Here is a 15,031-nt window from a genome sequence, read left to right as displayed (position 1 = left end):
ACCTCATCAAATGAAACATCAAATTTTAAACACACAGAGTACAAACCTCAATCAACATTCTATCCACGGCACATAAAGGGACACATCATCAACACATTCGAACAATTAGTGGTTAATGACCTAGACAAAATAGGGGACACAAACTTCAAACATAGGAATTTGACAAAGGGAGAGACAGTGGCATTGAAGGAACTCCAAAATACGAACACTCTGATCATAAAACCGGCAGATAAGGGGGGAGGGATAGTGTTACTTGACAAAAGCGACTATTTACAAGAATCCAGACGGCTTTTGGGAGACACAGACACATACACCAAACTCAAAGGAGATCCAACACAGGAATACAAACAAGAATTGCAGACATTACTCAATGAGGGTTTATCCCTGGGGATCATAAACAAGAAAGAATTTGATTTTTTGAATCCAGTCAATCCAGTAAAACCGGTATTCTACTATTTACCTAAAATTCATAAAAACACAGAACACCCACCGGGAAGACCGATCATTTCAGGTATCAACTCACTAACTTCAAACCTATCCAGATACATAGACTTTTTTTCTTCAACAACATGTAGTCAGCAATGATCGCAAAAACGCGCTATAGCGCGTATTTTACCCCAAAATTGATGATGGGGACACAAATATAAAAAAGCACTGGGTCCCTCAGGACGCGCTCTCACACGCAGCGCTGTCCTGTGCGGTCAGTCAGGCAGGTCTCCACAGCAACAGAGGGAGGAACTTGGAAGAGGCGGAGACCATGAAGAGTGTGATAATCTCCGCCCTCCCCTCATCCTCTGCTCTGCATGCTCCCCCCCTTCCTCCACACGTATAACGGCTGCAGGTGCCCCCCTCCGCAAGTAGTGTGGCCGTGATTTAACCGCTGCTCCCTGGCAGCCCACTGGACACCCGCCCGGCTGAGTCCGCTGCTGCCACTCCCCGCGCTAATTTCCCCTCTTCTCACCACCCAGGCGGCCGCCTTCTCCGTGTTTTCAGCTCCCCCCTGGCCGCATCCTCTGACTCCGGTGTAGGCCTCATGTCGATCCCCGGACTGTCCTGTGTGCTGCGGCGCGGCCTGAGTCCTGCGGGGCCGAGGAGGGAGAGCTCCGGGATGAAGAGATACAAGCTGGCCAGGGAAGGTGAGGGATACCCCCGGCGTGACTCCGCTGCTGCTGCCGGCAGTGTCCATGGAGGAGCCCAGAGTGTTATTTTTACAGGTATGCAGTGGGGGCCTGGTCCCTGGAGGGTGTTGGTATGGTGGTGCACCCCAATGGGAGTTCCAGTCTGCACTCTCTCCTACCACTCTGTCCCTACTCCCTGGTGCCACACTCTGTCCCTGCTAAGTCTGTCCCTACTCCCCGGTGCCACTCTTTGTCCCTACTCCCTGGTGCCACACTCTGTCCCTGCTAAGTCTGTCCCTACTCCCTGGTGCCACTCTTTGTCCCTACTCCCTGGTGCCTCTCTCTGTCCCTACTCCCTGCTACCTCTGTCCCTACTCCGTGGTGACTCTCTGTCCCTACTCCCTGGTGCCACACTCTGTCCCTGCTAAGTCTGTCCCTACTCCCTGGTGCCACTCTTTGTCCCTACTCCCTGGTGCCTCTCTCTGTCCCTACTTCATGCTACCTCTGTCCCTACTCCGTGGTGACTCTCTCTGTCCCTACTCCCTGGTGCCACTCTCTGTCCTTACTACCTGGTGCCACTCTCTGTCCTTACTCCCTCTGTCCCTACTCCCTGGTGCCTCTCTCTGTCCCTACTCCCTGGTGCCGCTCTGTCCTTACTCCCTGCTACCATATAAAACGCGTATAACGTGCAATGTCTGGAACATGCTCTACCTGGTGCAGTGTGTATAACGTGCTCTACCTGATGCAGTGTGTATAGGGTGTTCTAACTGGCGCAATCTGTATTACGTGCTGGTGCAATGTGTACAACGTGCTCTACCTGGTGCAGTGTGTATAGGGTGTTCTAACTGGCGCAATCTGTATAATGTGCTCTAGCTGGTGCAATGTGTATATGGTGTCCTAACTGGCGCAATGCGTGTAACGTGCTCTACCTGGTGCAATGCGTGCAACGTGCTCTACCTGACGAAATGTGTATAACGTGCTCTACCTGTGTGGTGTAATGTGAATTGGTACATTTATGTTGCCATGCTCTTTCCCCATGAAGCCACGCACCTAAATTTTTGGTGCGCGCCTCCGGCGCGCACTGTCCTTGATTTTAATTATGCGAGGAGGACCACCAATTACTTGTTGCCAAAGGTCACCGAAAATGTCTAGTTACAGCTCTGCGCCAGTGTCCTGTTTGCTACACCGCTCAGCAGCACTGTCACCCCCTCCCTCCCTCTTGCAGCACTTTTGCAGTGTCCAAGTCAAGTCTGTTTTTAAATTTGAATAATTAATAACATTAATATGAACCTTCTTTCCAATGGGACCCAGAAAAGAACAGGTAGGACCCCAATTTTTAAAAGCGAGGGGTCCGTGGGACCCACTTTTTTTGGGGACCAGCGCGATCACTGGTCAGACAGAGATCATACCTCAGAGATACAACACATACACTTCAACTGCTACAAGACGTAACATGGACAGAAGACATGACATTAGTGACCAGCGATGTAACATCTCTGTACACGGTCATAGACCACACACACGGCACTGATAGCATCAAACATTTTCTTTCACAAGACGATACACTTCAACCCATACAAACAGAATTTATCCTAAAAGCCATCACATTCATCTTAGAGCATAACTACACCTGGTTTGATGACTATTACAAACAGCGGACAGGGACAGCTATGGGGACCAGATTCGCCCCAAGCTATGCCAACCTATTCATGAGTAAGTGGGAGGAGGACAACATCTGGCAGGGGCATGGCTTTGGGGAGAACCTGGTCCTCTGGCGACGATACATAGACGATATAATATTTATATGGAGAGGGACACAACAGGACTTGGACGCAATCATAACACACATGAACAATAACAACCAAAATATACAATTAACAACCAAATTCAGCAAAGATAGATTGGAGTTCCTTGATTTGGATATACACATAGTCAACAACAAAATAGAAACCAAGACATTTCACAATAAAGTAGATGTTAACAGTTACATTTTATCTACCAGTAGCCATCATCCGAACTGGCTGAAAAGCATTCCCATAGGACCGTTCACACGTTTAAGAAGAAACTGTAGTCAGATTAGTCAATATATGGAACAGGGACAAGATTTGAAAAAGAAATTTCTGGATAAGAAATATGACAAACAAATTGTGGACAGAGCATACACAAAAATGGAGGAGGCAAATAGACAGGAATTACTGGAATACAAGACTAGGGATACACAAAAACAAGGTAATGACATATACTTCGTGACACAATACAATAAAGCAGCAGGAAAAATAAAACTAAGCATTCAAAAACACTGGAACATCTTGCTGCAGGACGAAACATTAGCGAAAATTCTACCATCTCACCCAAAAGTAGTGTATAGGAAGGCACCAGATCTGAAGAAAAAACTAGTTCACAATCACATACCACTCTCTGAAACTCAACATACAAAAATAGATGGCGGTACAAAGACAGGGATTCCACCACTGTGGAACATGTTTAGGATGCAGGATCACCAACTCACGATCAACCAAAAGCATCATCGACTTCACATCTAACAGCACAGGACATAAGCATAAAATTTAGAGAAGAACTGTCATGTCACACGAAAGGCGTCATATATCTCATTACTTGTTCATGCGGGCTCCAGTATGTTGGCCGCACAATCAGAACACTGAAAGTCAGAATATCAGAACATGTACAGAACATCAAACGAGGTTATGACAAACACAGTGTATCACTGCATTTCAAAGAAAAACATAATCAAGACCCCAGACATATGAAATTCATGGCTATACAACAAGTAACAAATAATTGGAGAGGGGGTGATTTCTTGAAAAAAATCAACAGGGAAGAACTGAAATGGATCTTTACATTAAAAACCCTCTCACCTAGAGGCTTAAACATAGATTACAACATTACTTCCATCATGTAACTACACTCAGAAGAAAACCAACCAAATATACATACGACATAAATGCCACACACAGAGTAATTAATATTTATCTGACGTCCTAGTGGATGCTGGGAACTCCGTAAGGACCATGGGGAATAGCGGCTCCGCAGGAGACTGGGCACAACTAAAGAAAGCTTTAGGTCACCTGGTGTGCACTGGCTCCTCCCACTATGACCCTCCTCCAAGCCTCAGTTAGATTTTGTGCCCGGCTGAGGTTGGATGCACACTAGGGGCTCTCCTGAGCCCTTAGAAAGAAAGTATAGATTTAGGTTTTTTATTTTCAGTGAGACCTGCTGGCAACAGGCTCACTGCAGCGAGGGACTAAGGGGAGAAGAAGCGAACTCGCCTGCTTGCAGCCGGATTGGGCTTCTTAGGCTACTGGACACCATTAGCTCCAGAGGGATCGACCGCAGGCCCAGTCCTTGGTGTTCGGTCCCGGAGCCGCGCCGCCGTCCCCCTTACAGAGCCAGAAGCAAGAAGAGGTCCGGAAAATCGGCGGCAGAAGACATCAGTCTTCACCAAGGTAGCTCCTCATGTACACCTCACACTCCGGTCACTGAGGGTGCAGGGCGCTGGGGGGGGGGGGGCGCCCTGAGCAGCAATATTAACACCTTGGCTGGCAAAAATACCACAATATATAGCCCCAGAGGCTATATATGTGGTAAATACCCCTGCCAGAATCCAGAAAAAAGCGGGAGAAAAGTCAGCGAAAAAGGGGCGGAGCTATCTCCCTCAGACACACTGGCGCCATTTTCTCTTCACAGTGCAGCTGGAAGAAAGCTCCCCAGGCTCTCCCCTGTAGTTTTCAGGCTCAAAGGGTTAAAAAGAGAGGGGGGGCACTAAATTTAGGCGCAATATTATATATACAAGCAGCTATTGGGGAAATTTCACTCAGTTATAGTGTTAATCCCCACATTATATAGCGCTCTGGTGTGTGCTGGCATACTCTCTCTCTGTCTCCCCAAAGGGCTTTGTGGGGTCCTGTCCTCAGTCAGAGCATTCCCTGTGTGTGTGCGGTGTGTCGGTACAGCTGTGTCGACATGTTTAATGAGGAGGCTTATATGGTGACGGAGCAGATGCCGATAAATGTGATGTTGCCCCCTGTGGGGCAGACACCAGAGTGGATGGTTAGGTGAAAGGTATTAACCGACAGTGTCAACTCCTTACATAAAAGGGTGGATGGCGTAACAGCTGTGGGACAGCCGGCTTCTCAGTCCGCGCCTGCCCAGGCGTCTCAAAGGCCATCAGGGGCTCAAAAAAACGCCCGCTCACTCAGATGGCAGACACAGATGTCGACACGGAGTCTGACTCCAGTGTCGACAAGGTTGAGACATATACACAATCCACTAGGACAGTGGTTCCCAAACTGTGTGCCGTGGCACCCTGGGGTGCCGAGGGACACTTGCAGGGGTGCCTCAGGTTGGTGGTCAAGGACCAATTCAAACTATTTATTGTCAATTTAATAGGCAAAACCAGTGCTGATGGCTTCCAGTAATAAAATATGTGGACAAACAGAAGCAAATCTTGTCCCTCACCACATAACTGACCCTAAGGATGACATATAAACATAATTTACTTAATCTAATATTTTTTTTAGAAATTTCTCAATAAGAAACTTGTGGCCTAGGGGTGCCGTGAAAAAAAATCTGACACTCCAGGGTGCCGTGACTCACAAAAGTTTGGGAACCACTGCACTAGGAACATCCGTGACTTAATCCCGGCAATAAAAAAATGTGTTACACATTTCTGACATTAACCCAAGTACCACTAAAAAAGGGTTTTATGTTTGGGGAGAAAAAGCAGGCAGTGTTTTGTTCCCCCATCAGATGAATGAATGAAGTGTGTGAAAAGCGTGGGTTCCCCCCGATAAGAAACTGGTAATTTCTAAAAAGTTACTGATGGCGTACCCTTTCCCGCCAGAGGATAAGTTACGCTGGGAGATATCCCCTAGGGTGGATAAGGCGCTCACACGGTTGTCAAAAAAGGTGGCACTGCCGTTTTAGGAACGGCCACTTTGAAGGTACCTGTTGATAAAAAGCAGGAGGCTATCCTGAAGTCTGTATTTACACACTCAGGTACTAGACTGAGACCTGCAGATCGTGCTGCTGCAGCGTGGTCGGTGACCCTGTCACACGAGAACATATTAAAGACGTCGTCTTATATATGAGGGATGCACAGAGGGATATTTTGCCGGCTGGCATCCAAAATGAATGTAATGACCATTCTGTCAGGAGGGTATTAGAGACCTGTCACTGGACAGGTGATGCTGACTTTAAAAGGCGCATAGAGACTCTGCCTTATAAGGGTGAGGAATTATTTGGGGATGGTCTCTGGGACCTCGTATCCATTACCTCAGGTTTCCTCACAGACTAAGAAAGCACTGTATTATCAGGTACAGTCCTTTCGGCTTCAGAAAAGCAAGCGGGTCAAAGGCGCTTCCTTTCTGTACAGAGACATGGGGAGAGGGAAAAAGCTGCACCAGTCAGCCGGTTCCCAGAATCAAAATTCTTCTCTCGCTTCCTCTGAGTCCACAGCATGACGCGGGGGCTCCACAGGTGTAGCCAGGTACGGTGGGGGGCCATCTCAAAAATTTCAGCGATCAGTGGGCTCGCTCACAGGTGGATCCCTGTTTCATTCAAGTAGTATTTCAGGGGTACAAGCTGGAATTCGAGATGTCTCCCCCCCGCCGTTTCCTCAAATATACCTTGCCGACAACTCCCTCAGGCAGGGAGGCTGCGCTAGAGGCAATTAATAAGCTGTATTCCCAGCAGGTAATACTCAAGGTGCCCCTACTTCAACAAGGACGGGGTTACTATTCCACACGGTTTGGGGTACCGAAACCGCATGGTTCGGTGTGACCCATTTTATATTTAAAATCCTTGAACACATACATAAAAAAATTCAAGTTCAAGATGGAATCGCTCAGGGCGGTTATTGCAAGCCTGGACGAGGGGGATTACATGGGATCCCGGGACATCAAGGATGCTTACCTGCATGTCCCCATTTACCATCCTCGCCAGGAGTACCTCAGATTTGTGGTACAGGATTACCATTACCAAGTCCAGACACTGCCGTTTGGACTGTACATGGCACCGAGGGTGTTTACCAAGGTAATGGCCAAAATGATGATACTCCTTCAAAAAAAGGGAGTTTTAATTATCCCGTACTTGGACAATATCCTTATAAGGGCAAGGTCCAAGGAGTAGTTGCTAGTCGGGGTAGCACTATTTTGGAAAGTGCTACAACAGCACGGTTGGATTCTAAACAGTCCAAAGTCACAGCTGGTTCCTACGACACGTCTACTGTTCCTGGGGATGGTTCTGGACACAGAACAGAAATAAGTGTTTCTCCCGGAGGAGAAAGCCAAGGAACTGTCATCTCTAGTCAGAGACCTCCTGAAGCAAAAACAGGTATCGGTGCATCATTGCACGCGAGTCCTGGGAAAAAATGGTGGCTTCCTATGAAGCAATCCCATTCGGCAGGTTCCATGCAAGAGGGCCGCAGGTTCGGCATACAGGACTAGGTCCTAGTGACCATGGATGCCAGCCTTTGAGGCTGGGGGGCAGTCACACAGGGGGGGGGAAAAAAAAAAAAAAAAACTTCCAGGGACTTTGGTCAAGTCAAGTGACTTCCCTACACATAAATATTCTGGAACTGAGGGCCATTTACAATGCCCTGAGTCAGGCAAGGCGTCTGCTTCAAAACCAGCCGGTACTGATCCAATCAGACAACATCACGGCAGTCGCCCATGTAAACCAACGGGGCGGCACAAGAAGCAGGATGGCGATGGCAGAAGCCACAAGGATTCTCCGATGGGCGGAAAATCATGTGTTAACACTGTCAGCAGTGTTCATTCCCGGAGTGGACGACTGGGAAGCAGATCTTCTCAGCGGACACGACCTCCACCCGGGAGAGTGGGGATTTCATCCAGAAGTCTTCCAAAGGATTGTACACCATTGGGAAAGGCCACAGGTGGACATGATGGCGTCCCGCCTCAACAAAAAGCTATAAAAGATATTGCGCCAGGTCAAAGGACCCTCAGGCGATAGCTGTGGACGCTCTGGTAACACCGTGGGTGTACCAGTCGGTTTATGTGTTCCTCCCTTTGCCTCTCATACAAAAGGTACTGAGAATAATAGGAAGGCGAGGAGTAAGAACGATACTCGTGGTTCCGGATTGGCCAAGAAGAGCTTGGTACCCAGAACTTCAAGAAATTATATCAGAGGACCCATGGCCTCTGCCGCTCAGACAGGACCTGCGGCAGCAGGGGCCCTGTCTGTTCCAAGACTTACCGCGGCTACGTTTTGACGGCATGGCGGTTGAACGCCGGATCCTAAAGGAAAAGGGCATTCCGGAGGAAGTCATTCCTACGCTGATTCAAGCCAGGAAAGATGTAACTGCAAAACATTATCACCGCATATGGCGAAAATATGTTGCTTGGTGTGAGGCCAAAAAGGCCCCAACAGAGGAATTTCAACTAGGTCGATTTCTGCATTTCCTACAAGCAGGAGTGTCTATGGGCCTAAAATTAGGCTCCATTAAGGTACAGATCTCGGCTCTGTCGATTTTCTTCCAAAAAGAACTAGCTTCAGTACCTGAAGTTCAGACATTGTAAAAGGAGTGCTGCATATTCAGCCCCCGGTTGTGCCTCCAGTGGCACCTTGGGTTCTCAACGTGGTGTTGAGTTTCTTAAAATCACATTGGTGTGAGCCACTAAAAACCGTGGATCTAAAATATCTCACGCGGAAAGTGGTCAAGTTATTGGCCTTGGCTTCGGCCAGGCGTGTATCAGAATTGGCGGCTATGTCATATAAAAGTCCTTATCTGATTTTCCATATGGATAGGGCAGAATTGAGGACTCGTCCCCAGTTTCTCCCTAAGGTGTTATCAGCTTTTCACTTGAACCAACTATTGTAGTGCCTGCGGCTACTAGGGACTTGGAGGATTCCAAGTTACTGGACGTAGTCAGGCCCTTGAAAAATTATGTTTCCAGGACGGCTAGAGTCAGGAGAACTGACTCGCTGTTTATCCTGTATGCACCCAGCAAACTGGGTGCTCCTGCTTCTAAGCAGACTATTGCTCGCTGGATTTGTAGCACAATTCAGCTGGCGCATTCTGCGGCTGGACTACTGCAGCCAAAATCTGTAAAAGCCCATTCCACAAGGAAGGTGGGCTCATCTTGGGCAGCTGCCCGAGGGGTCTCGGCTTTCCAACTTTGCCGAGCTGCAACTTGGTCAGGGGCAAACACGTTTGCTAAATTCTACAATATTGATACCATGGCTGAGGAGGACCTGGAGTTCTCTCATTCGGTGCTGCAGAGTCATCCGCACTCTCCCGCCCGTTTGGGAGCTTTGGAATAATCCCCATGGTCCTTATGGAGTTCCCAGCATCCACTAGGACGTCAGAGAAAATAAGATTTTACTCACCGGTAAATCTATTTCTCGTAGTCCGTAGTGGATGCTGGGCGCCCATCCCAAGTGCGGATTGTCTGCAATACTTGTATATAGTTATTGCCTAACTAAAGGGTTATTGTTGAGCCATCTGTTGAGAGGCTCAGTTATATTCATACTGTTAACTGGGTATAGTATCACGAGTTATACGGTGTGATTGGTGTGGCTGGTATGAGTCTTACCCGGGATTCAAAATCCTTCCTTATTATGTCAGCTCGTCCGGGCACAGTGTCCTAACTGAGGCTTGGAGGAGGGTCATAGTGGGAGGAGCCAGTGCACACCAGGTGACCTAAAGCTTTCTTTAGTTGTGCCCAGTCTCCTGCGGAGCCGCTATTCCCCATGGTCCTTACGGAGTTCCCAGCATCCACTACGGACTACGAGAAATAGATTTACCGGTGAGTAAAATCTTATTATAAAAAAGAATGGGTGTCTTTAATTGACACACCAATACTTTCAACCTAGGTGACACACATAAACCTTTGGTCCGTACATTACCATATCAACACAGGAAAACAGAGGTGATCTTAACCCTTTAGTTCCATGCATATCATCATGGTAAAATACACCTCGTCACAATCTTTCATCTACTGCATCCTACTACAGATATCGCAAGAAACACATAAATGTGATAAAGAAAATAAAAATAAATATAAACATACTCCACATACATCCATAGGTACTGATAACTTTTTACCAACTCTTAACCCCTTCCAATCCCATCTGCTAATTTCTCCCAAAAAAGAGGACAATTCTCTCCTCACCACTCTCCCTCCCATCTCTCTCTTCAATCTGATCTTATTATTCATCCTCCATTCATACTATCTATCTATTTTCCAAAAAACAATTACTCCACATGACTTTCTTTTTTTGGTTTACAATACTGCTTTACATCAGTTTCCTTTTATTGATAAACCCCATCATCTCAACAATTGCAATCCCTCATTTAACCCCTCACAATACACTGCACTCACCATTAAATCATTAATCCCATTCACAACAAATGGTTAACAATCACAGACATACAGACACATATCCACGGACAACTGCTTGATTGACAGATTACGCCTCCAATGACTAAGGAGTCTGCATTCCCATGACAGCCAATTACAGACACATAGACACAGATTGACAAATCAACTGATTGACAGATGACTCCACCAATGACAGATGGAGTTGAACTCGCATACAGCCAATCAATACATACAGGGATGTTCAAAAGCATCCAAGGACATATGGCAGGTAATCCTTGACAAAGGCATTATTGCTGAAACGCGTTGGAGACTGCTGGACACTGCAACACAATTATTTACCACACTTTACAGCTCTCTCCCCCGGCTGGAGAACGAGGACTGCCCGAGAGATCCCGCATCACGTGACGCGGCTACCAGGAAGTGACCAACAGGACCCTAAGCAGGCGAGTGCAGTGGCTGCTGCACTGCACGGTGTTCGAGACACCACGGACTGGTAGACAACAGCACTGGAGGATACAGGCACGGAAGCTGAGCCGGCACAGGCGCGCTGAACGCACCCCCGGCGGTAAGTAAAAGAACCAAGCCCGTAACCTGTTTTCCTCATAGTGGTGCACATAGACATCAGCAATACAAGGGTCAGACTAGCGGGACGCTGCAACAGTCTCATACCCCACGAACACTGATAAACTATTATACTCATAATAAATACATAGGTCATATCCATCTATGGTAAAGGTGCCCTAACAGGAACACCTGACATTCACCCATCAAGGGTCAATCCAGATCAGGGTATACCGTTTAGGAGGGTATACTGTACAAAGGGTGGTCTGCATGACACACCTGATAGAGACTTTTTTACCCACAAATAAATATCAGATCTCAAATCAGTACAAACAGTCCTCATTTCTTTAATCATTTCACACACAGTCATTGACTAAATCAATATTCCTCCCCCCCACCTCTCATCCTCAACTGATCTTGCCAGGGACCGAGCCCAAGCAGGTTCAGGCTCAGGGTTCTGGACAAGCTGTTGGGACCTGGAAGCTTCTCTATCTTGACGAGAAACCACCAGTTCCTGGGTTAACAGAGACATTACATCCGTAAGCTGAATAGTCCAAACAGGAACGTCCTGCAGCTGCGGTGAGGGTTGAGCAGATAGCTCAGACTCACAACCCTCACATAACAGGGAATTCTCTGACTGTCCCTGTGTGAACTTTGCAGAACGTTTTTTACATGTGAAAAATTTCTGTGCCACTTTGGACCCTTTTCCTGCCATGTCAGCACTTTTCACACAGACACACACACACAGTGTTAGTAACAAGAAAATGTAAGAATAACAGACAGATGGGGGGGTGGTAAGGGAGTGTAGTCACACCCACCTTGTAAGCCCTGTACTCTATGGTACAGCCAGGCATGTTTTTACTGTAATCTACAGGTGCCTCACATGTTCCCCAAGCTGTCTAACAAACACCCCACTGACCTGCTCACAGTGCCTGGGATGTTGTGCTGCAAACTCCATTGATGCTGTAGTCTCTGCCTGTAGCATTTAAAATGGCCACCAGCGCGTGCTGCCTGAGACACCTGGGCCTCTGGGAGCTGAGATTCCAAGCCGGGAGTAAGCTCGGCCCCCTCGCTATGGCACCTATTGCAAACATAGCGGCGCTAGCGGTATTCACCGCCAACGGAGTGAGCATCCTGTAAAGCCGCGGTTCATACTTACCACTGCTGCGCTACCGGCCGTATGGCTGAAGGAGCGATCCCGACGCGCGCCGCAATCAGCGGTGTCCTGTCAGCCCTCCAGAGAGCCAGCGTCTCTACAGCCAGGGATGCAGCACAAGCCACAAGCAGCTGCGATGGGAACCCCACCGGCAGCTCCAACGATGCAGACTGGCAGGAGAAAAGCAAGAGTGTACCAGCTCCCTTGGGTACAATGAAAAGACTGGCTTGGAGTGGGGACATAGTAGGGGAGGAGTTAGTCACATTGATAAAATTTAAAGTGCCAGCTCCCAGTTACTACCTACTACTATATCAACACTGCAACTGCTCTCCAGTGTCCTCTAGTGGATGAAGGAGAAATAAGTAGACTGCTTTAATCCAAACTAAGTTAGCAAATGAAGCTTTATAACACATGGGAATCAACTAAGGCACAATACACACCTGCACTCCGACTGTCTTAATAGGCAACAAAAAGGCATTCAGTGAATGTAGACTAGTGATCTGCATCAGCTTCTCCTGGTCCTCTTCTGTAGTGCAGGCTTTGACTCTTTGTAGGAGTGTATGAGGCTGCAGAGAATAATGCAATGTAACGTACATAATTCCAGTAAGAATTACATGGAAACCTTTATATTTATATGACAAAAATAAGATTTTACTTACCGATAAATCTATTTCTCGTAGTCCGTAGTGGATGCTGGGGACTCCGTCAGGACCATGGGGAATAGCGGGCTCCGCAGGAGACAGGGCACATCTAAAAAGCCTTTTAGGTCACATGGTGTGTACTGGCTCCTCCCCCTATGACCCTCCTCCAAGCTTCAGTTAGGTACTGTGCCCGGACGAGCGTACACAATAAGGAAGGATCTTGAATCCCGGGTAAGACTCATACCAGCCACACCAATCACACCGTACAACTTGTGATCTGAACCCAGTTAACAGTATGATAACAAAACACGAAGTAGCCTCTAAAAAGATGGCTCACAACAATAGTAATAACCCGATTTTTGTAACAATAACTATGTACAAACATTGCAGACAATCCGCACTTGGGATGGGCGCCCAGCATCCACTACGGACTACGAGAAATAGATTTATCGGTAAGTAAAATCTTATTTTCTCTAACGTCCTAGTGGATGCTGGGGACTCCGTCAGGACCATGGGGATTATACCAAAGCTCCCAAACGGGCGGGAGAGTGCGGATGACTCTGCAGCACCGAATGAGAGAACTCCAGGTCCTCTTTAGCCAGAGTATCAAATTTGTAAAATTTTACAAACGTGTTCTCCCCTGACCACGTAGCTGCTCGGCAAAGTTATAATGCCGAGACCCCTCGGGCAGCCGCCCAAGATGAGCCCACCTTCCTTGTGGAATGGGCATCTACATATTTCGGCTGTGGCAGGCCTGCCACAGAATGTGCAAGCTGAATTGTACTACAAATCTAGCGTGCAATAGACTGCTTAGAAGCAGGAGCACCCAGCTTGTTGGGTGCATACAATATAAACAGCAAGTCAGACTTTCTGACACCAGCCGTCCTAACTATATATATATATATATATATATATATATATATATATATATATATATATATATATATATATTTTTAGGGCCCTGACAACGTCTAGTAAATTTGGAGTCCTCCAAGTCCCTAGTAGCCGCAGGCACCACAATAGGTTGTTACAGGTGAAAACGCTGACACCCCTTTAGGAAGAAACTGGAGACGAGACCCAGTTCTGCCCTGTTCAAATGGAAAATTTTTAATATGGGCTTTTGTAAGACAAAGCCGCCCATTCTGACAATCGCCTGGCCGAGGCCAGGGCTAACAACATGGTCACTTTCCATGTGAGATATTGGTCAACAGCATGGTCACTTTCCATGTGAGATATTTCAAATCCACAGATTTGAGCGGTTCAAACCAATATGAATATAAGGAATCCCAACACTATGTTGAGATCTCACGGTGCCCCTAGAGGCACAAAAGAGCTGTATATGCAATACACCCTTTACAATCTGGACTTCAGGAACTGAAGTTAATTTATTTCTAGAAGAAAATCTACAGGGCCGAAATTTAAATCTTAATGAACCCCAATTTGAGGCTCAAAACACTCCTGTTTTCAGGAAGTGTAGAAATCGACCTAGTTGAATTTCCTTCGTGGAGCCTTCCTGGCCTCACCCACGCAACATATTTTCACCACATGTGGTGATGACGTTGTGCGGTCACCTCCTTCCTGGCTTTGACCAGGGTAGGTATGACCTCTTATGGAATGCCTTTTCCCTTCAGGATCCGGCCTTCAACCGCCATGCCGTCACACGCAGCCGCGGTAAGTCTTGGAATATACATGGTACTTGCTGAAGCAAGTTCCTTCTTAGCTCCCCAGGCCCTTAGTCCTCTGTGAGCATCTCTTGAAGTTCCGGGTACCAAGTCCCTCTTGGCCAATCCGGAGCCACTAGTATAGTTCATACTCCTCTATGTCTTATAATTCTCAATACCTTGGTTATGAGAAACAGAGGAGGGAACACATACACTGACTGTTACACCCACGGTGTTACCAGAACATCCACAGCTATCGCCTGAAGGTCTCAAGACCTGGCGGAATACCTGTCCCGTTTTTTGTTCGGGCGGGACGCCATCATGTCCACCTTTGGTCTTTGCCAACGGTCCACAATCATGCTGAAAAACTTCCCTATGAAGTTTCCACTCTGCCGGGTGGAGGTAATGCCTGCTGAGGAAGTCTGCTTCCCAGTCGTCCACTCCCGGAAAGAACACTGCTGACAGTGCTATCACATGATTTTCCGCCTAGCGAAAAATCCTTGCAGTTTTGTCACTGCCCTCCTGCTTCTTG

General features: G+C 47.4%; 1 protein-coding gene across 2 annotated transcripts in view; it reads right to left on the bottom strand.

Annotated features, from left to right (window-relative positions):
* The window catches only part of GMPS (guanine monophosphate synthase), a 170,924-nt gene that overhangs the window by 33,693 nt on the left and 122,200 nt on the right, over positions 1-15,031 (bottom strand). For both annotated transcript variants that reach the window (XM_063916114.1, XM_063916113.1), the window contains one exon: positions 12,638-12,763. In XM_063916114.1, the coding sequence (XP_063772184.1) occupies positions 12,638-12,763 (126 nt within the window). The remainder of the gene's footprint in view (positions 1-12,637; positions 12,764-15,031) is intronic.

Source organism: Pseudophryne corroboree, chromosome 4, assembly GCF_028390025.1.
Source record: "Pseudophryne corroboree isolate aPseCor3 chromosome 4, aPseCor3.hap2, whole genome shotgun sequence".
Lineage (NCBI taxonomy): Eukaryota > Metazoa > Chordata > Amphibia > Anura > Myobatrachidae > Pseudophryne > Pseudophryne corroboree.
The sequence above is the reverse complement of the archived record's forward strand: the minus strand, read 5'-3'. Positions and strand labels throughout refer to the sequence as shown.